Source organism: Dysidea avara, chromosome 5 (assembly GCF_963678975.1).
Source record: "Dysidea avara chromosome 5, odDysAvar1.4, whole genome shotgun sequence".
Lineage (NCBI taxonomy): Eukaryota > Metazoa > Porifera > Demospongiae > Dictyoceratida > Dysideidae > Dysidea > Dysidea avara.
In genome coordinates, this window is record NC_089276.1 from 28,773,316 (window position 1) to 28,797,163 (window position 23,848).

The 23,848-nt window shown below is 38.0% G+C and overlaps 3 protein-coding genes across 4 annotated transcripts; 2 read left to right on the forward strand and 1 right to left on the reverse strand.

Moving 5' to 3' along the window:
• Positions 1–71: 71 nt before the first annotated feature.
• Positions 72–10,076, forward strand: LOC136255539 (transmembrane protein 104 homolog). The gene is made up of 3 exons (XM_066048330.1): positions 72–375; positions 8,555–9,352; positions 9,400–10,076. The coding sequence occupies exons 1-3, from the start codon at positions 130–132 to the stop codon at positions 10,006–10,008; spliced, it is 1,653 nt and encodes a 550-aa protein (XP_065904402.1). The 5' UTR covers positions 72–129; the 3' UTR covers positions 10,009–10,076.
• Positions 10,077–10,617: 541 nt separating this feature from the next.
• On the forward strand, positions 10,618–12,347 carry LOC136255540 (N-acetylgalactosamine-6-sulfatase-like). The gene has a single exon (XM_066048331.1). It carries the CDS (start codon positions 11,068–11,070, stop codon positions 12,166–12,168), a length of 1,101 nt encoding a protein of 366 aa, XP_065904403.1. The 5' UTR covers positions 10,618–11,067; the 3' UTR covers positions 12,169–12,347.
• Positions 12,348–17,607: 5,260 nt separating this feature from the next.
• On the reverse strand, positions 17,608–22,252 carry LOC136255541 (transmembrane protein 104 homolog). 2 transcript variants are annotated; one of them, XM_066048333.1, is made up of 4 exons: positions 22,159–22,239; positions 21,970–22,097; positions 18,449–19,246; positions 17,612–18,396 (listed from the first exon to the last, which is right to left on the reverse strand). In XM_066048333.1, the coding sequence occupies exons 2-4, from the start codon at positions 21,982–21,984 to the stop codon at positions 17,788–17,790; spliced, it is 1,422 nt and encodes a 473-aa protein (XP_065904405.1). In that variant the 5' UTR covers positions 21,985–22,097; positions 22,159–22,239; the 3' UTR covers positions 17,612–17,787. The 2 variants fall into 2 exon arrangements, with proteins under 2 accessions (XP_065904404.1, XP_065904405.1); XM_066048332.1 differs by having other exon boundaries at positions 17,608–18,396; positions 21,970–22,252.
• Between the last annotated feature and the right edge of the window lie 1,596 nt (positions 22,253–23,848).

The following is a 23,848-nucleotide window of genomic DNA, read 5'->3' on the forward strand; positions in this document are numbered from 1 at the left end:
TCACGTGATTGCGCAGGCCCTACTTGGCGCCAGAACAAAATTATTTTTGTCGGCGCTTGATTCTATATAAAAGCCACGTGACCACGGGTAACTTCGAAGTGTCGTTACGCGTGTGCTGTGTGGAGTACTATGGATGTTTCTTGGCTAACAAAGCTGTGCAGGAAACGGCCACAAGATGGAAATAAGATACGTTCAGTTAGTGTTGTAAGCGGTTTCTTTTTTATGATCAATTTCGTGGTGGGAACAGGGTTTCTCAGCGTACCGTACGCTTTCTACAAAGCAGGAGTGATCTCTGGAGCAGTTACACTAATTGTACTATCGTTCATCAGTTGGAATACCGCCAACTGGGTCGTAGAGACCATGGCAAGAGCTCAGGTTAGCTTATTTTCTATTTGTGACCTTGCAGCCTTGTGACGTATTGTACTTTTCCTGAATCATTGTGTAACCTACTTAACTGACGAAATCATAATACCAGATACTGTCAACAATGGTAAACACTTTCTAATGTACGACTGTTGTATTTTTATGATAACTCCTGTACCTAGTAATCAGATCATTTTTTTCTCCAAGTGTTTAGGCCAAGTCACCAGCTTCAGTAGTATACTGTAGTATGGTACTGCTCTGAATATTATTTCATGATTTGTTTTCACTGTGCAGAAATGCACAAATATACCAATTATCTGAGGAAGGAGAGTTAGCTATATGGGGGGTGGTCCAAAGCTTAATTACAGAAGGGGGAAAAGGATTATATGGGTCAATGTTAGCAAGAGCTCATATATTATGATCTCTTGATGTTTGTCTGATGTCATTGATTTGCTTGCATTGATCATGACTTTGTTCAGGGATGAGATTATTTACTTTGTTAGCAGAATGAGAAGTAACTACACCTTAGTCAGAGCGGGCAATCAATTAAATGCTGTGATCTTGTGATGGAGAGCGTGTCGTTGAGTTGTTGAGGGTCACTTAAATATTCAAGTATTTTATGTACAGTATAACTGCATAATGACATGATACAATATGTGTGTGACAAAAGTAGTATGCAGCTCCAGCTTAATTTAAACCTCCAGTTTAGATTCCCTTACTCACTGTACCATCCACCAGTGACTATCTTACTATTACCTGAAGCCAGGGTCAAGTGATGATGGCAGCTAAAAGTACCAATTTCAAATGCAAAGCAATACTGAAGTGCTTTCTCGATAGGTTAATTTTGTACAACTAAATTCATATTTGCTTAGCAAATAGGTCAGTGGTAGTCATAGTAATTTTTCAAAGCAGGGAATAGCAGATCCCGTGCTCCTTTTGCCCATGTACTAGAGGATCAGGTCACTACTTGGATAGGATTACTTAGAGATTTGTTTTACCAGACCTAGACTATTACAGGTCTCTATTTGGTCACAAGGAACTCTAACCTTGACAATCAGTCATATTATTGAGATAATACCCCTGCCTTTTAATTATACACACACACAAAGCAAAAAGTGGAAAAATAAAAGTCTTCGCTTACCATGATGTTAGATGGTCATGCCTACCCAGTGACCCAGCAGGGATACCTACTGTGTGTGCTACTCTGGTGCTAAGATTCGGTGCTGGTGGATCCTCTTGGGGCAGGACTGGTAACCCACAGGAGGTTATGCTATGTCTCACAGGTGAAGGTGTAAGCACCCAAGGTACAGTACATTGCTGCTTCCCCAGTTACAGGTATATAACATCAGGTTCCCATTTACATGGCTGGGTAGATTAGACCAATGTGAGTACAGTTCCTTGCTCAAGGAAACATTGACCATAGCAACTGGGCATAACCAGGTTTAACTTTTTACTACCAGGCCAGTACTCTAGCCACAAACATTGGTGCTTACAAGTTTCACCTTTCTAGTATATTGTACATACAATTCTAAAATAATAGTTATATCTTAATCTTTGCTTCAGTTTGTATAAACCTACAGAGACTTATATCATGGGTAAGCTATCCATAGTCTTCAGAGGACACCTCACAAAATTGACTTGCATTTTCATGTGTGCATTGAAATTGTAAGTTCATCGGCTTATTATTTTTATTATCCTTTCAAGTGTTGGAAGTGAGCTCATTTCATGACAATTAACACTGTTGTCATTACTGACCTTTGTGGGTTTATACATTAGTGCTGTGACCTCATGGTTGCTATGATATTATGGCTTCTCTTTGTAGTGAAGTTATTGTAATGTAAATTAACACTGCCACTTCAAAGACCTGTTTTGGTTTATTCAACAAACCACTGCTAGGTAATGGCTTTAGAACTTCAAACAGTTACTATAGTAGTAGTGACAAGGAGATATCTAATGCACTAGAAGCTAAGTAATAGTTAGACGTCAGACCACAGGGGTCTAAGAGAGAGAACCATCATTGACAATTGTGATGAAAAGATGTACAACAAAACAAATAGGCATGTGAAACCTCAGACAGCATGCGAACACAAAAAGTAGAGGACTACACTGTGGGCATGGCAAGGCAAAACAACAACAACAAAAAAGACTAATTACTGTAATTACAAAAATAAAACTGTCTAATTTGTGCACCACTCTTAATTTAGTAACCATGGCCCTGTGTCATGGCGCCTGATCGAAGCGAAGGCGCTACTACAGGGCCTGAGGGTTACTAAATTACTTAGACCCCTGTGGTCTGAAGTCTAACTTATTTAGACCCTTTATGTAGTTGTTGTACCTTAACATTGTTGACAGCTGCTTGTGACAGAGAAATGTAGCGTTCATTAGTAGAAACAAGCCATTACTCCACCCGTAACAGAATTAATTTTCAGGTGGCGATGCTGCGTTGCCAACGCTACCAGTCCGGGTGCGCGTAATAAACATGAAAAGGGTCTAAGTAACTTAGACACCTCCAAAATTCACCACAAAAAGGGTCTAATATAAGAGTGTTGTGGTGATCATGAAGTACAGGGACTGGTATTACTTGTTTATTAGTCAGTATTCCCTCAACTCCGATCATATTCCCTGAAATCATAAATATCAGAGTGGTAGAACAGACTAAAGTTGTACATACAGGGGGTGTACCAATACCACTTTTCATATCCGATATCAATGTTTATTAAGTGTTTCTGATACAGGACTTCTGATGAGCCAATATTGCAAAAGCGTAGCTGGTACTCATTATTTATACATGATCACTGTGGCCAGAAAATTAGTAATATACAAGAGAGAATAACACTGTACAGTCCTGTAACAAAATGATTACATAAAAGATAAATGGCTTCCTTTCTGTTAGTTAACCACACAGTAAAGAATGTTATTGGCTTCTATTCTACTATACCAGCAAGTCATTCAAGACTGAGTGCCAGCGATGATACACATGGACGGTACTCCTTCATTGGTAGATTACAGTAAGCCATACTAAAAGATTAAAGTTTTAACGTTGAAATTCTGAGCAATAATCCACCTCTGTCATTTGGTTCCTTCTCAGTTCTCTCGAAGTTATCAGCAGTGCTCTCGTGGGTTGCGATGAATATGCTACGCCACTTGGAAAAGAACTTCATTTGTTACAGGACTATGCAGCATTAGATGTTCTCCTCTCTCATAGCATACTTTTGCTGTGTGAAATCTTATATTCTCAACAGTATAGTATGATGTTTGTAGCTACCGGTATCTGTTTACAATGTGTCTTGATACAAAACTTGTCTGATTTTGTCAGTACAAAAGAGGCTACCAAAAGATGATGAAAAAAAGCTTCAATAGTGTACCAAACACTCCAGAATTCCTGCCACACGTACTATCCTAGCTGTGAGTCTTACATAGATACTTAAATAGATGCAGGGCTTATCGTGTTTAGTACTTAAACAAATATATTGGTGATATACAAGTTGGTTGTGGTACTGATTCTAATATAGTGTCGGACTGTCAGTATCGGCACAACCCTAGAACAGAAATGAAGTTTCATGGTGTGGTTTAAAGCGTGTATCAAATATACGCATGCCATTCTGGGGAATTTGGTGACAAATAATACAGTACAGTTTATTAGGATCATGAGCTTTATAATATCACTTCTTGACAGTTTGGCAACATTGGTTAGACTCAGCCAAGCCCAAAAATGTCTTCAGACCAACCCCAAACCCTAATAAAAAGTTTGTATAGAATTAAAATCTATTTAACAGAATTTTATGCTGACTGACTAACTGATGCCTTCAGCCGAGCATAACTTGACAATATGGGTTTGATTTCCTCACTGTTCAACATCGTTTTGTCCCAAGATGTGGCTTTTCAAAAATCACAGTACGTACAATGCACACATCGTGAACTTGCCTTTGTCCTCCTTTGTATTCCAGTTCTTTTTGCTGACAATGCAAGGTGTCAGTTTGCAATAGTGCAATGCGACTTCCCTGTGGCTGTGTGCTAATCACCCATATTTTCCATTGTATAGGTGCTTCTTCATTTGTAAAATTATGTAATGGTTGAAAACAGAGCGTCAGTATTTTGGTAAAATAATTAATAGTTGTGGCATACATTTGGACGAAAACAATAAGTCTGGTGCCAGTCTTTCTTTTGTTGCGGTATGCATGGGTTCACCAGTCATCATACAGTATGATAGTACTGCATAGTAGGGACGATGGAGTGGGCATGGCCTGTGATAAAATATTACTCAAAAACCTGCCTCAATTTTTCCTCACAAGGACATGACAGTATTGGTATTGCCAAAAAATCAAGCCCAAAAACACCTTCAGATCAACCCAAAACATTTTTGTCAAGTTGCTACAGAATTTTTAATTTTTTATTTGACAGAATTTTCTACTTTCAGCCTGATACATTCAGTCAAGTATAGTAGAAAACTGGTTACAGCTAGAGCCCTATTTCTTTCACATAACTTTCAAATTCACTTAAGAAGAAACCTTTGGTATGTTGATAAACATACAATGCGTGTGCTATTGTCTAGCCTCTTTTATCCTTCTGTACCATGCATGCGGTGAAGGTTCTTCATCGATAGATCAGTAGGACTTCCATCCAGGGGCGTGGCAACATTATGCAATATAGTATTGCATAACATGTACACTTGTGGACATGTGTTGTAGACGTTGCAGTGCTGAGTGTGCTGTCCAATATCATCAGAGACAAGTGTTCGTTTTTAACAAAGTTAACTACTTGCGTTTCTGAATGTTTGCTATCACAGTGACCAACACTGTGATCACTACAGGCACAAGTCCAGACACTCTTAATTGTAGACTCCCCAGCAATGTTTCACTGTTAAATCTTACCATTTAGGTCTTTAGAAATGCAATTGAAGCCTTTAACAGTTGCTGTAATAACTTTAGAAGATAAAGAAGATAATTATTTAGAGGCGCCTATCGCAGAAAGATAGCAGTTTCATGAACTATTATTGCTGTAAACAAAGGTAAAAGTGTTTTAGTTTGTCATATAGAATCTTGTAATAAATGTTTCTTTGACTGATAAACTGATTGAATTGAAGATAAACTTGTCAGCAGTTCTCAGTCAGGCATCTGCCAAATAGATTCCATGGAATCAGCCCCACCCACCCCTCCTTTCCTGGGATCCACCCCTGCACTAGCTGTTCACTTCACCATTATCGGGACTGGTAGCATGCTTTCCTTCATGACTTCTTTGTGTTTCTTCACATGATGTGTCAAGCAAACCACATATAACTGCTACTAATACCAGTTAATGAGATAACTCGATGAACTTCTAAGTGAGCACAGTTTAGCAATAATAATTATGTGGTATGTTATACTTTTAGCTAATTGGCAAAGATTTCCTGACTACTTGCATATACCCGTATAATTATAATGTTGTCATTAACTATAATTGTGACCAGTTTTGTGAAAAAGGGATCTTCCTGTGTACACATCCCATTTGCCAACTTCAACGAGATTTGATTCATAGCTTCAGACAGATTGAAGGAAACTATTGACTTCAAATCTGGTCAATAGTTAGCACCAACATTGCTAAATGGATATTTTTTTTAAAAGTTCTATGTATGGCTACTATATAGATGAGTGTTAAAGACCTGTTTCAAAAATCCAGTTAGATTATTATTAGAGGTGTACCGATATGAGAAAACTAAACCGATCCGATATGAGATTAATCATTTTGAAACCGATATGATACCGATCGGATATACCGATATAACTAAGTGTAGCTATTTATATTTGAGGAACCATGTTCAATTTCATTCTAACTACTGAAGACAGTCTTAAGATCATTGGCTATGCTTGATTATCCATGGTGGTGTGGCCTCTATTCACAGTTCAGGCTATCTATAAGGTACCACAAATATTTTAATACGTGCCCCTAGTCCAGATTACTCTGCATTTTAATGGCTCGTAGAGATGGCTGGTTGTTTTTATGCTGTGTTCTTGGTTCATTTTATTGCTGTTTCTCCAGGCTCACCACTATGAGTGTTTGTTGTATGATTGGTAAGTATTGTGACAACAAAACAGTAGTTATGGATGCACTTAGATGGCTTCATGTAGCATACTGCTTTTGCACAAGGAAAATAACTACCGTTTCCCATCCTTGTTAGCCAAATAATAGGGTGTATAATGTAGCTTGATTATTGGACAGTGTCCTTAAGATAGTTCAGTTGTACATCAGTGTATCATATCGGTTTTTTGCAGCAATATCAGCTCCCACCAATATAGCCAAAATTTCTATATTGGCCACCGATACGATATGTATCGGTGTATCGGTACACCTTTAATTATTATACAGTGTGATTAGGGGTCAAGAACTTGCAGAAAAAGTTCAAAACAAATATAAGAAAATTAGGAATTTTAAACAAGAGTAGGGACAATTTAGTACGGGATGGTATATTTAGCGGAAACGGCGGAATTGGCGGAAACAGCAGAATCGTAGCTTACAGATTATGGGCAGCCTTAGAACACCCATCACCACCTAGCTGCTCACTGTTACATATATAAAAACAGCTACATAGAACTCACCACGATTAAAGCACATGGTCTATGTATCGCTGATCTTGCAGCTTAACATTATCTGTAGCAATCAATTCTTAGAGTGTAGTCATATCTCAACCATCACACCCCATATAATATTTTGAAGCACATGTTACTAGAAGCGCCTTCAAGGGTGACGCTTATAATTGAAAATCTGTAAAAGCTACCTCAAGAAAATAGGGTATGGTAACTGGCTATAAGGCATTTCAAGTAGCATGCACTTTAAATTATGGTGTGTTAATTGGAATGTGATGATCAGTAAATCATTAAATTAACTGATGAGGCTCAAGATATGACTAAAGTCTAAGAATTGATTGCCACAAATAATAGAAGACAGAAAATCAATGCTACAAAGACCATGCGCTTCAATTGTGGTAAGTTCTATGTAGCTGTTCTATACGTACATAACAGTGAGGAACTAACTGGTAGTGGATGTTCTAAGACTGTCAATAATCTGTAAACGATGATTCTGCCGTTTCCGCCATTCCACTAAATATACCATCCCATTTAGTCCAACAATAAAAAGTACTGAAACAAGCTGGATTGGAGTAGTATGTAATATCCAATTGTTGTAAAACAATAAGAAGCAAATATCCCTACTGTGCGTTTCAATCTCCACAGCACAGCAGAGATATTTGCTTTTTACTGTTTTACAGCAATTGGACATTACATACTACTCTCATCCAGTTTTTTATCGTTGTACTAAATTGTCCTACTCTAGTTAATTTAATATTCTTATACTGGTAATAATATTGCAAAAGAAAGTTACCCTTAACCACACATAATTTTAAGGAATACGTGATTACACAAAACCATTTTAAATGGTCTGTCTAGCCAGACTAGCCTATGGTGGATGGGCATGCCATTAGGGCCGGTTCTTCTATTCTTTAAAAATAAATTTAAAAATAAAATTACCTAGAGCCATATACCAACAGAAAGCTTATTCATTAGGCTACTTGAGGAAGTCTAAATAACCACTGGAGCCAATGAGAAATGGTGATTCGATATTCCATTATTTCTCAATACTTGTGACAGCAGCTATAATAACAATTAATTAAATCACGTGAGCTATATATGGCATGACTCACTATTGAATGGGGAATCTCCTCGTGCTTATTTCACACGAATCTAATGAAGTAGGAGATGTTAACCATTTTCTAAAGGTATGTAAGGGGGTTTGCGTGCTTATTTTGCATAACAATAGTTTCAGGATGAGTTTTGGCCCCTTGCTTTCGTGCTAGGGTAAACCCCTAGGTACCATTTTAATCCTTGCTTAATTACTGTATACATAAAATGGTGTTGATTATGTAGCCATAGGAAAAATGATTTGTAACAGCCATGCGTAAATGCTGATTTATTGGCATTTACGAGTTAATAAACAAGTACAAGGAAAAATTGGGTAGTTTGTTTAGGGATCGTAAAGAAGTAGGGAAACAAATTAGCCGTACACCTGCAGACACACTAGTGGATATTTAGTCCCTAATTCAGTTCATTGTCACCTTTAAAGTATGCCAAATAAAGGTTTCTGCAGGGTCTTATGAGGTTGCCCATACAATAAGTGTATTGTGTTCTTGTGTGTAGCATTGTGCCTGTGTGTTACCATATAGGCTTTGGAGAACTGGAAGAATAACAGACTGCACCCAAGGGAGGCTAATAACATGGGAGACAGTCCACCACTTGATAATGATCCTAAAGTTGTACGCCCAGACTTCACAATACGGATGGACCGTAAATTTGAACTGGCTGAGCTATGCCAAATTTTTTATGGCGTTCCTATAAAATACCTGTATATGATAATCCTGTCTATTATATTACTGATGGCATGCTGGTCATGTGCTACTGTGGCTGGAACAGCCTGGTCTACAAATATTCCCTTCAACTTTGGTTCCCTTGAGCAATGCCCTGATGGAGCCTTCAAAGGACACATCTTTCCTAATCATCCTCATGGCTGTATAGATGCATACCGATTCTGTGTCATGATATTTGCCTTGATTGTTATACCGCTCTCACTGTTGGAGCTCACTGATCAGAAATACCTCCAAGTTTTGTTAGGGTTGATGAGATTTTTTACAGTAATCTGTATTGTGGTGTTTTGTATTGCTAAACTGATAACTGATCCACACGGCAATGCTGGTCATAAATACAATAACACTAATTATGATTATGGACATGAATTGTTTAAGTTTGATTACTCCGGCTGGCTGTTGTCTGTTCCTGTGTTGGCATATGGACAGATTCTTCACATGGGTATACCCTCACTGACACAGCCAGTTAGAGCTAAGCAACGATTGAGAGCATTCTTTGCTGCTGTGTTTACATGCACAACATTACTGTACACATCCCTTGGTCTGCTGGTTTCTTTGTGGTTTAAAGGATATGTTCAAGAAACCTGCACCTTGAACTTTGTAAGTACACATTTTGTGTATTCAGTTAGTATTTATTTCTTATACAGGTGTCCCCTGCACATCATAGCTCTTCAACTGCTCTTCGAGTGATGTCATACTATATTATATTTTTCCCTTCGTTAGATGTGTCATCAGCTTTTCCCCTAATTAATGTCACAATTGCTAACAACCTCTTCATACTTATCATGGGAGTGGACACTTCTCAAGCCAGCAATGTCAAATATGGTCGTTTAGTAAAGATATCACTGCGTGTTGTGTGCGCAATCTTTCCAATTACTGCTGCATTGTTTGCTACAAATTTAGTATTCATAGTCAAATATGGAGGAATACTGGGACTAACGTTGTGCTATTTCTTCCCAATTGCATTACAGTTGAAATCTCAGTACAAATGCTATCTTGTATTTGGTGGTAGTGGAAATCAAAAGGTGCAAGATGAACAATCTTATTCTGGTAGCCATGCCAGCGATGATCAACAACAGCCACTTCTTTTAAGACAGGCAATCAGAGAGGACACTAAAAGACATCCCTGGTGGTACAACCCAGCCTACTCTACACAGTATGCCACTGTCCTAAGTCATCCAGTATCGGTTGTAGTGTTGACTGTACTGTCATCAATTGCTTGTGGTCTAGCTATTGCAAGTTTAGTGGGATCTTAGTAACTTAACTTATTTTGTATTTATATTGTGTGATACCCCTTTTTAATGATAAAAGTATTCTAAAACTATACGTAACTTACACTAATGTGCAAGATACACATGTCTGCTTGCTATTAGTTTATACTGGTCTTGTACTCATTGCTAAAATTACCCTTGATAGTAAAGGCCTGGTTTCAATGATCCTTTTTCCTTTGTAGAATGGAAATATAGTAAATACCATGTGTCGGACGATAACACACCCAGTGTATCACGAACGGTTGGTATCCAGCAGAGTCTCTCTTGATTGCTCTATTAGAGTATTTCAATGCTTTTTGACTGCTCTATTAGAGCATCTCAATCGTTTTAGTCATAGACATAGTGTAAAGGATCTATATTATAGAGGAGGGATCTGGCAACATGTAAAGAAGCTATTTGGTGTCTCTGAGGTGATGCAGTGATGACTTTATTTAGTCCTTTTTCGCTGGTCGTTGCCGCACGTGTCTACAGAAAATAAACCAAGTGCGCATGCGCTGCATGTGGTGATGCAGTGATGACTTTATTTAGTCCTTTTTCGCTGGTCGTTGCCGCACGTGTCTACAGAAAATAAACCAAGTGCGCATGCGCTCCATCTGCTGAGGTATAAAAATGGTCTACAAGGAGAATAGCTCAGTACAAAGTTTGGAGGAATTAAGAAGTTGCAATATACAATGTCTAGATTCTGTATCACTCAGTTGGTAGTGATGCTCGGCGTCGCAGTTGTCTCAAAAGCTACTAGAGAAGATCGTCCTAATGTTATATTCGCGATGGCGGATGATCTGGGATGGGGTGACGTCCAGTATAACAATGGTAAGGCCGCCACACCCAACCTGAACAAGATGGCACGCTCCCCCCAATACCATACTCCTACAGCGATATTACAGTGGTGGTCCAGTATGTTCACCTACTAGAGGAACTGTATTAACTGGTAGGAACCATAATAGGTATTGTGTGTGGACTGCTAACGCTGGTAGAAGGTCTGGTGATTTCCTTAGACCAGCAAAGCAGCCACTCCCTCTATCAGAAATCACTGTAGCTGAAGTGATGAAACAGGCTGGTTATTCTACTGCCATGTTTGGTAAATGGCATTTAGGAGACTTTAAAAAACTTGACGGTAGCAATAAAAAGTGGCCAATATCTCATCCTGGACAACATGGGTTTGACAAATGGTGGGCCACTGAGAGATCAGCTCCAACTTCTTCTCCTAACTGTGGATGTTTCCTACTTTCTGAATGTGTACAAGGACACTATGGTAAACATCCAGCATGCATCAACTACCATACTAACAAAACGGACACCATTAAATCATGGAAATATCCTATCACTGGAGATGACTCTAATTTTATTTGGCACCTGGCTAAGAGATACATTACAAAACGGGCTAAGTCTAAACAGCCATTTTTTCTCTACCTTCCTTTCCACACTGTACACATTCCTTACATTGCTACACATGAAAACAGAGAAATGTACCTAAAACAAAACTACACTAAAGATCAAGCAGATTACTATGGAGCCATCACTGCTTTAGATGAAGTCATTGGAAAGCTACGAAGCATGTTGAAAAAGTTGGGAATTAAAAACAACACTCTTCTCTGGTTTACTAGTGACAACGGACCAGCACGTAAAACTCCAGGTGACACTAATGGTCTACGGGGACATAAACAGTTATTATATGAAGGAGGAGTACGTGTTCCAGGAATGATAGAGTGGCCAGATGTGATCAGTAGTAACAAAGTGTCATGGTTCCCAGTAATATCTAGTGATCTACTACCAACTGTTCGTGATATACTGGGTGTTAAGCCTAGTGATGATCGTCCAATAGATGGTATTTCTATACTTCCATTTCTACAAGGGAAAATAGACCACAGAAACCAGTCTATGTATTGGGGCTTCAATATCAGGGGCAATTTTAGTAGTGAATACAGCATGTCTACCAGTGGAGACCAGTATAAACTGGTAGGTACCTATAAGAATGGCAGGGTGGTTCATTATGAATTGTATGACTTATTGAATGATCTTGGGGAGACTACAGACTTAAAGGATAAGTTCCCCACCATCAGTAATGAACTACTAAACCAAACTGAAGAGTGGAGGAAGTCTGTGATGGAAAGTGTTGATAAAGTTGGATGTCTTGGAAGAGCATAGTAGCTAACAGCTTAACATATTTCTATTGCTCTGTTTATTCTAATACATGCATACCTATATAATATCTAATCCTCTATGTTTTGTATGCTTACTGATGTGCATTGATTGCTGTAAATGACGAGTTTGGTGAGACTAAAGTGTGTTGCAAATTTGTTACGTACTATAATAATAAACTTTATTATTCACTCTTACTAAGTAGCTTGTGGATATACTGTGGCTGGTATTACATAATAATTATAGCATTGGTGTTAACAGCCAGGTGTCCTCTGTATGCATTGCTGACATGCATGCCACGTGATTATCAATGGATGCACAAAAGAAAGGCATGAGCCTACACAATATGATATCATTAACATTTGTTATACATTAACCTCCATCAGCCTCAGTGACCTCATGCTCTATTCATATTACTAGGCATCCAAATTAGCACCCATTTGGTGTAAATTATCAGGGATAAGCTCATCAGCATCCTTCAGAACTTCCTTATTTGTCACGCATGGCATAGAAGCTGTCTACTAGATACCATCCAGGCAAAGTGCAGGTATGCTGGGCATTGTAAATTTGGAATGTGGTTATAAGGTATCTATGCACTAAAGTATATAATGCTCTTGTAATTTATACAAAAAGTCAGCTACTATTCAAGTCATTGTACACCTGTACATGTACATCTATCCCTGAGTTATATAATGATGTGCATGCAATTGTTTTAAGCTTGACAGTGGACATGCTCTTCTCTGGCATTGCCTACACTTTCTGTGCTACAATTTTCAAATGTAGTTATACACAAATAGCTGTAAAGTGTATCATAATACAGATCCTTCAATGTATGTTTTATACCATTTGACATAATAGGCATACATGGCTACATGCAAAGGACGTTCTAGACACAGATCAATTTGTGCCTTATGCATATAATGGTTGAGTCCCAATCTTCACTGGTGTTAATCTGTACAATAGCTAGTGGGATTTCCAGTTTTACTACACCAGGTGGTGCTTTCATCAGCTCCTTCACACAGTCAATGCAGTCCTTTGCAAATATATATGCTTGGTTCAGTATCCCATCACTGATGGCTGCAACTACGTAACAGAAAATATTGGCTCCATGTCTTCATCCACTCCATTAATTGTTTTTCATTTTGAGAGTTCTTTAACAGTAGAGTATGCACTGCTGTACATGTATGCATGAGGGAAAACTTCCACAAGAGCACTATTCAGGTTTGTGACTATATGTTCATTAAGGTGCTTAAAGTATACATGTCCTCTGTTATTGTGGCATATATAAAACTCTTATAGTAGTTCTTAAAGTTATAGATTTTATATAATGTATAGCAACAGGCTTATTAGAGCCAGTAGCTAAAGTGCACAAGGCATAGCTAAACTATGTCTGATTACACATCCACTATTTCCTTTAATATTATTGATCATGAATTACTACACCAATTCTTAGATTTTAACTCTACATACGGGTGTAATTATGTGATCATTCATTGCTGTAAATGACAAATTTGGTGAGACTAGAGTTTGGTATTTATAATGCATCAATTTCATTATTGCTATTCAGCTATTGCTATTCAGCTATTGCTATTCAGCTATTGCTATCTGCATTGCAAGTTCACCAATTATCCACTTTGGCATACTGATTTAGGAAATATTTTATATGTTTGGGAACTCACACAGCCTGCATGCTTGCCCAGGCCAATTACAAATTTAAAGGTTTATACGCTGCTGCATACTAACTACATGATTTTTTACTGGCAAAGTTCATTGGTCAGGATACTGCAATTTGTCATGCACTATATACTGTGGAATAACCTGTACACAGAATTCATAATGTTGCACAACCGTACTGAATAATTATAATAAAAATCTCTCTGTTTAAGTTTGTTAGCTAACTATCAAAAATGGTTTGTTGTGGATGGACCATGGCTGGTACATATAGCTCATTGGTGTTAACCATCCAACAGCTGTGCCCTCTGTATGATATACGATGCCAGACATGCCACATGATCATCAATGTATATTATAGCCTGCTAAATATTGTTTGATGCACAAAAGAAAGCACGAGCCTACATCATGCTCACACCATGATATCATTAATAATTATTAGCACTTCTATTGTGTGTATAGGTATCCTGATTACCACCCATTTGGTGCAAATTACTCATCAGTATACTTCACAACTTTCTTATTTTGTCACACATGGGCGACATGGCATAAAAGCTATCTACTAGATATCATTTAAACAAGGTGCAGGCATAGGTACCGGACATTGCGGTGTAGATATACAAGGTTATTGAATTTTATACAGCAAACTCAGTAGTTACGTGTAATATAATATAATGCTACCATTTTCATACAAATGCTTGTCTGTGATTTTGAGCTACAATTTCCACATGTATAGTTATACACTAATGCGAAGTGTATTGTACAGATCCATCTTGTACCATTTGACATAGCTATAGAGCATGAACGCATACAAAGGACATTCTGCAGACCCAATTCCTGCCTTTTGGTTGAATTCCAAACTCCATGCACTGGCCACTGGCAACAATCTATACAATAGTTAGTTAGTTTCTCTAGACTAAGTGGTGTTTTCATTGAACTCTTGTCAATGCTATCTTTTGTTGATATATGCACTTACCTGGTTCAGTCTCCCAACTATACCCAGTATTAATGGTTGTAGCTATGTAACAAAAGATATTGGCTCCATGTCTTCATCCACTGGATTAACTGTTAATTTCAGGATTGTCCACTACTTGGTCTTGTTTGAGGGTAGAGCGTAAACTTGTTGCACTACTGTATGCATGATGGCAATAGCTATACAAAACACTTCCATGTCTTGGAAGAGAGCACTGTTCAGATTTGTGTACATTGTTGCGCTTGAGGTCAAGGTGGGTTCTGAACATAGTGTGTTTGATGTACTACTGTACGATACATATAAAGTATACATGTCAGTTTGGGTGAGAGACATGTCCTTTGTAGTGTTGTATTCTGGACTTTCATGAATAAGATAATTGGTGAGTGGTTTTTAAACATGCACACATTGTAATGAAATAACTGTTCTTCTAGAGTACTCGATTGTCATGTTAGGTTATCATTTAGTTTACCTCTTAATAAAGTCAATTACAAATACTTGTAGTTTTCAATGTTGAAAAGTCAGCTACTATTATAGCCACAGATTATACATAGATACATAATCTATGGTAGCTATATAATCAGCTGCTTGTACCTGTTATATGGAGAGCTTATAACCACATTAGGTTTGTGTCATGACATAATTTCAAGCATAATTAGTTAGCAAAAGCATTATCCCATACAGCATAATAGGACAATCTTTTCAAGATTTTAAATTAAAATGTGTAATGCATGTCAAACAGAAAATAAATAATAAATCTTCACTTATAAAAGCTTAACTGATTTTGAGCACGTTAGGTTTGTTTTTGAGCATTGAATAATAGCCTACATAATTAGAAATCCTGTTTTTTTTTCTTTTTAATGAAATTACAGTTATAAATTGCTGGCACCCACTGATTAAAGTGAACAAGTCCCGAGAATTATTACCCTAATTGAAAGTCTTCTGGTGCTGGAGAACATGAATTATTGTATACTGAATTATTTCATAATATTTCACTTCATGATCAGCTTCCTTTCCTAATTCTAAAGCAATGTTGTAAAATCTATTCTGCACTTGCCTCAACTATCACGTACGCACGCACAATGGTATGAATAGGCACCAGCCTATTATGCTGGCATAATTTTGAGCATAATAGGTGCCTGAAAGCATCAAGCATAATGCTAGCATAATAGGCAGAATATTTGTCATACTGTAAGCAAAAATTCATGCCACAGAAAAAGGTGGACAGTACAGTGATGCGCAGTGGAACATAGTTATTTGACAAGACTATTATTATAGTTTACAATGCAGCCAAATTCTTAATGCACAACGAGCGTTAACTTTTACATTTAACCAGTTGTTCATAAGCAAAAGTTTATCATTATCCATTGGAAAGTAACAAAACATGGGAACTGCGGCAAAAGGTTTGAGCATAATTATGAGCATAATAGGCAAAAATTTTGAGCACTGCAGCATAGCATAATAGGCAAAATTAAAAGCATAATAGGCTGGTGCCTAGGTATGAACCAGGAGTAATAACAGCAAAATGTTAGGTGAGATGGCTAAGACTGATGGTATACGTAGCTGCTTGATACAATTTGCACAGAGTGAAAAGCACACTGTGCATGAAAACCATAGGGGGGTTCAAGGACATGTCCCACCAAACCTTTTTTTTAAAATCTTAAATTAAATTTGGCAACAATTTTAACTTGAAAATGCATCTGAATGTTTTGTTTGAGCATATGACTGCTCTATTAGAGTACCTGACTGCTCTATTAGAGTATTTAGATATTCAAAGTAGGGGAGTCAAGTTCCACCTGAAAAAAAAGGGGGAGAGGGCTCCAGTCCTTCTACTCCTCTTCCTGTTGCTATGCCTATATATGGTATGGCTAACATTTTATAGACCATAACATGTGGGAGGAGATCCATTTTACACAATTACCTAAAGAAGACTTATGCTGCTATATCTAACCAATTGAAGAAATTTTACAATTTGTCTTAAGTTTTTGGTTAGATACTCAGCAATATCTAAAGATTCAAAGTAATACTAAATACTTGATATGAACACAGGAAAACGCAACTAGTATCTAATTGTATTGGGTTCCTTAGCAACCAACATAACAAAAGGTGGAGTTAGTTGGGGTGCATTCATGGTAAAGTTTCAGAGTGACATGTTGTATAGTGCTAAATGCAAGTACATTCCTTGGTGCACTATAGCATCAGAGGTGGATTAATAGCTGAGCTGGTAATGGAATAGCTATTGTCATGTAGTGGTAATGTACACTCAGTTTTACAATGAGATGCTGTAGAGTGATCTAAATGCTTGGGGTGTAGTTATAAATCCCTGATGTTCCTGTGTAATGAGTGGCTGAAATTCATTCATATTTTTTAATACAGCCATGACTGTACTATTAGAGCTATTGACTGAATATGTAAGACTTGGAATAGAATTAATAGCTTACTCAGCTTATATATAACACTCCAGGTTAGATCAATAGTTTATGTGGGCATAAACACTACCAACTGTTCATGATATACTGGGTGTTAAGCTTAGTCATGCATGATCATCCAATAGACAGTATTTCTTTACTTCCACTATAGGCCACAGAAACCCTGGGAATCAGGGGCAATTTTACTGTACTACTTACTGTACTACTAGTGGAGACCATGCACTACAACCTGATAGCAACATAGAATAGTAGGACAATCTGTAAGACTTGTTGAATGATCCTTTACAGATCTAGACATAATTTCCCTACCATCAGCAATGAACTACCATTGATAAAGTTGGATGTCTATAAAACATACAGTGTAACACTTCACACAAGTTCATCTGTACATAATATGATCTTGTTGTTTAGTATTGTGCACACTGTTGTAGGATGAGTACATACTACATAATATAGAATCCAAACATTAAGCACTACTGTAAGTGACATACATATCAATATTAAAAAGGGTATCACACAGTACAAATAGAAACTAAGACATAATTACTTAAGTTACTAAGATCCAACTAAACTAGCAATAGCTAGACCACAAGCAATTGATGACAGTACAGTAAACACTACGACTGATACTGGATGACTTAGGACAGTGGCATACTGTGTAGAGTAGGCTGGGTTGTACCACCAGGGATGTCTTTTAGTGTCCTCTCTGATTGCCTGTCTTAAAAGAAGTGGCTGTTGTTGATCATCGCTGGCATGGCTACCAGAATAAGATTGTTCATCTTGCACCTTTTGATTTCCACTACCACCAAATACAAGATAGCATTTGTACTGAGATTTCAACTGTAATGCAATTGGGAAGAAATAGCACATGGTTAGTCCTAGTATTCCTCCATATTTGACTATGAATACTAAATTTGTAGTAAATAATGCAGCAGTAATCGGAATGACTGCGCATACAACACGCAGTGACATCTTAACTAAGCGACCATATCTGACATTGCTGGCTTGAGAAGTGTCCACTCCCATGATAAGTATGAAGAGGTTGTTAGCAATTGTGACATTAATTAGGGGAAAAGCTGATGACACATCTAATGAGGGGAAAATTATAATATAATAAGACATCACTCGAAGAGCAGTTGAAGAGCTATGATGTGCAGGGGTCACCTGTAGAAACAGTTATATAAACACATACTAAATACACAAAGGTTGCACTTACAAAGTTCAGGGTACAGGTTTCTTGCACATATCCTTTAAACCACAGTGAAACTAACAGGCCAAGAGATGTGTACAGCAATGTTGTGCATGCAAACACAGCAGCAAAGAATGCTCTAAGCCACTGCTTAGCTTTAATTGGCTGTGTCAATGAAGGTATACTCATATGAAGAATCTGTCCATAAACGAACACAGGAATAGATAACAACCAGCCAGCGTAGTCGAACTTAAACAATTCATGTCCATAATCGTATTTCGTGTTATTGTAGTTATGACCAGCGTTACCGTGTGGATCAGTTATCAGTTTAGCAACACAAAACACCACAATACAGATTACTGTAAAAAATCTCATCAACCCTAACAAAACTTGGAGGTATTTCTGATCAGTGAGCTCCAGCAGTGATAGCGGTATAACAATCAAGGCAAATATCATGACGCTGAATCGGTACGAATCTATACAGCCATGAGGATGATTAGGAAAGATGTGTCCTTTGAAGGCTCCATCAGGGCATTGTTCAAGGGAACCAAAGTTGAAGGGGATATTTGTAGACCAGGCTGTTCCAGCCACAGTAGTACAAGACCAACAACCCATCAGTAATATAATAGAAAGGCAGATCATGTATAGGTATTTGACAGGGACACCGTAAAATATTTGGCACAGCTCAGCCAGTTCAAATTTACGATCCATCCGTATTGTAAAGTCTGGGTGTACAACTTTAGGATCATTATCAAGTGGTGGATTGTCTTTCATGTTATCAGCCTCCTTTGAGTGCAGTCTGTCATTCTTCCAGTTCTCCAAAGCCTACACAGTAAGAGACAGACACAAATGCTACATAAAGTTTTTACATAAAGCTTTTACATGTACATGAATTTTTAAGCAGCAGGAACGAGTGAATTTATGTTGACTTGATATAGCACATTAACACGTGAGCTGACACACTTAAAAGATCATTATTACTGCACCTGGACAGTATGCAAAACAACTGTAAAATAAAAGAATGTGGAATACTGAATGAAACGTTAAGAACTGACAAAAACAGGTGTGGGTGGTGGACGGGAAGAGAACTTATTTGGAGTGGCAAAAACTCTGCCAAATGCAGAAATATCCCAGACCAGGTGGTGACTTGATCCACAGATAGCTTACAGTCTAGGCACAGCCTGGGAACCAGGATCTTCTGCAACAAAAGTCGAAATTTCTTTTAGTGTCTTCCATTCAGGGTTGTTTACTATTCACTATTCCACTACTGCAAGAAGGCTGATATTAGGATGATTTTAGGCTAAAATCATTATCATGCTGTTAGCAATAGGTGATACTGCAATGATTTGGTGTGAACCTTCAGTATGCAACAGCCAATGTTAAGATTTAGATGTAACTGCTAGGGATTTTGGCACCAAAAGAGTTTGTTTTTATGTAAGAGTGTTTAATCCGACTGCTTCATAATACTGCATTGCTTCCCTTTACAGACGATTTGAACAGGAGAAGCAACAAGTACAATTAAGCAGTGAGTTTGTGAGGTGGAAATGGGTTCATTTACTTCATTGGTGTCTACTGCCTTTGGGGAAATGGGTAGTGCTGCTACTACTGTTTACAAGAGATTTACTTCTCTGCTTTCTGTGAAGGAACAGCCTTATAGCTTGGTGATGCCTTGGCTACAGTACTCTATTAGCTTTTCTCTTTTATGGTCAGCTACCGTAGCTTTATAGCCTAAATATTTCAAGGGGAAATATTTTGAGATTGAGCAATATAGCTAAAAATTACTTTTTCATGGATTTGCAGAGGGTCAAGTGCTTTTCAGGGTAATTCCTTCACATTATAATTAATCCAATATGTCTATCTATCTATCCAATCTTTTTGTCCAGCACTTTACCATCTAGTGTTGGGGGTGGTAGCAAGGGGTGCTGGTCACCCCAGGTAGAGTCTATAATCCAAAAAATCAACTTTTACAAATTGATCCCCCTACCATTGTGGGATGTTCATTGTAGTATCCCTTTGCTAGATCCACCATGAAACTGGAGGCACGATTGTTGTCTTCACAGAAATATCGATTTTATTATTTCACGAGACGCAAAATTAATTTTTTTAAATTCTGTGCTCCACACAAAGGAGCGGATAAAACTTGCTACTTAGCTAGATATTATCTAGAGTTATTGTAGTTAAAAACTATGTACAGTAATAAGCAAATGATCCACTGGGTTCCCGGCACAGGGTTGCTTTCTTTCTAAAATCAGAAAACGAAACATGAATTTTTGAATTCAAACTGTCCTACCAGCCAAGACAAGAAAATCCAACTCTTCCTCATAGTGATGTGATAAGGTTGGATGGATAGTCTGTCTATGCTGTTAGTCTGGAAAGGATCTGAGACTTCTCACCATTTGGGTGAAGAGCGTCAAAATGTTCGGTCGTCATTCCACGGGATTCTCTCAATAGTGCCAAAGTCCTTTTTTCAGTACTTCTCATGGCACACTGGTCACCTAATTTTGTTTAGAATGATGATAAATGATGGTCCAAAAAGTTTGGTAGTGTTTCTGTGATTTCATATGATGTAGTATACCAGCAGCTCACCAGGAGCTCCACCCAGCTTGAATCGAAAATGAAAAATTTGTGCTTTTTCAGTTTGTTTTGAGATATTTTGCAATATAAAGGTGATATAGGGTGATCTAGTAAAGATTTGAAGCTGCTGTGGAACGTGAAAGGTGAAGTCAAATTTGGATGATTCAGCTGCCTGCTGTGGTGCATCGCTTACTTAGAGTGAGGTGTGAAAGCTATGGATGAAATAATAATTGGCAACCGCTGCTACCAGATGTCCAGGGACATCTTTTACCATAGATTTAGTCAATAAGCAATGGCTGCAGAAGCACTGGAAATAGCTAGAAAGCGCAATACAATTCTTTAATGCTGCAGAAATTTTTGACACTCGTCACCCAGATGGTGAGAAGTCTCAGATCTTTTCCAAACTAACAGCATAGACAGACTATGCACCCAACCGTATCAAAACACTATGAGGAAAAGTTGGCTTTTCTTGGTAGGGCAGTTTGAAATCGAAAATTCGTATTTCTTTGTCTGTTTATCCAAAGAAAGCAACCCTGTGCTGGTCACCCAGCAAATCATTTACTTATTACTTTTTAACTACAACAACTCTGGATATGATCTGGCTAAGTAGTAAGTTTCATCCGGTCCTTTGTGTGGAGCACGAAATTTAAAAAATAAATTTTGCATCTCGTGACATACTAAAAATGATATTTCTGTGAAGACAATAATCGTGCCTCCGGCTTCATGGTGGATCTAGCAATGGGATACTACAATGAACATCCCACAATCATAGTAGGGAGATCGATTTGCAAAAGTTGATTTTTCGGATTGCAGACCCTACCCCAGGAAAATAAAGATTTAGTGAATTGAAACGTCTTTTGTATATACAACACACAGATCATGGCAATGCATGTCAGTATATAGTCCAGCACACTCGAGGTCACACTCACACTGCATGATGTCTCAATTAACTGATGTATTGACATTAAACTAACCTGAGCTCTTGCCATGGTCTCCACAATATAGTTGGCGGTATTCCAACTGATGAACGATAGTACAATAAGAGTAACTGCTCCAGAGATCACTCCTGCTTTGTAGAAAGCATACGGTACGCTGAGAAACCCTGTGCCCACCACGAAATTGATCATGAAAAAGAAACCGCTTACTACGCTAACCGAGCGTACCTTATCCCCATTTTGTGCTTGTCTCCTGCACAGCTTTGTTAGACAAGAAAAATCCATAGCAATTCCACATACGCCCTTGATCTGCAAATTAAAGTTTATGTCACGTGGCTTTTCTTAATATAAGCGCTACTTATAAATAATTCTATGAAGCGACCGGATTCGGGTCTTATAGCCTTTCCAATTGTATGTACTTGGCAATCCAGCTTGAAAGTTGGTCCTAACATACTATTTCTGGATGTAGCTAATTATAAGATAATAGCTAGGTTAAGCACATATGATGAGTTACTCTGACTGAGCTACGAGGTTTATGCACTTGTCAATTTCATGCCCCACCCCCGGGCGTCCCCACACCCCAGATGGGGATTTGACATTGCTTCTTGTCCCCACCCCTGGGGAAATTGACAGTTGTCCAATTCACTGACCGATTTTCAGTAGTTGCATTTCTAAACAATAAAATCGCACTTGCTTTTTACTAGCTACAGGGCAGGTTTATTACTAGTCGCATGCATTAAATATGCGCTTAGTCATCCTTGAGGTGTTATCAAATCCCCTACTATGGGGGTGGGGACATAGTGGGGATTTGACAGCCGATTTTGCCCCAGTAGTGGAGAATTTGACACCACGATTTGTCAAATCCCCTGTACCCCTTCCCCCCCCCCCGGTGGGGCATGAAATTGACAAGTGCATTATATAGCTATGACTCTTCAAATTTGGAAATTTGGCAAGGCTATAAGACCCATTTTCGCAGATCTGGTCACATAAGATATAATCTTTGATCTGGTGCTAGCTAATTAGTCACATTCATAGTCATGAAGTAGTCACATTCTACTAGATCTACCCTTTTTTCTTCCACCCAAGAAAAAACCGGTCTGGGAATGAGACTGCTGATCCTCTAGGGGCATAGTGCTGTTGTACAATTACAATGTGACTAGAATCAAAATTAAATGTGACCAGATCTGCAAAAAGGGGTCTTGTAGCCTTTCCAATGCATTTACTTGGCAATCCATAGCTTGACTCGGCTTGTGAGTATGGTACTAGCCTGAAATTTGGCTACTTTACACTCACTATTCCTGGATGTAATTTTAAGACAATAGGTTAAACACATGATAAGTTATGACTCGTCAAACTTGGAAATTCGGAAAGGCAATAAGACACCTTTCGCACATCAGTCCAGTCACAAAATTAATAGAATACTTCTACACTGATTATCATATCATAAAGTCTACTGATGCCCTATGCTTAGCTTGTACTGTTGTCTTTGGTGTTTAACTATACAGATTTAACTAGCTACATAACTACAGTATTGTATACCTTGTAGTTAAGGATTTACTTTTAATTGGGCTCTGGAAAAGTTCACATTGTAAAGTAGATAGCTAGATACAGAAGACATGTAAATTTTAAATTGTGCATGCACAGCTACTGCATACAGATACACTCAATACAAGCAGCTAATTAAGTAATGATGTATATACTATTCAAGTTTCAGATGTTAAGCTACGTATAGCTATATTGTGGTTGGAATATTTTACTTCAGTTTTAGCCACATATACTGCTTGAAGCAGTGCGACAAGTATAAGACACACAAACTAGTTTGTCGTATGACTGATGACTATAGAAGAAGAGGTTTGGAGTCATCGATTGCAAATAAATTGCATGCATGCATAGTCTTTCAATCTGCAGAGTATTATTA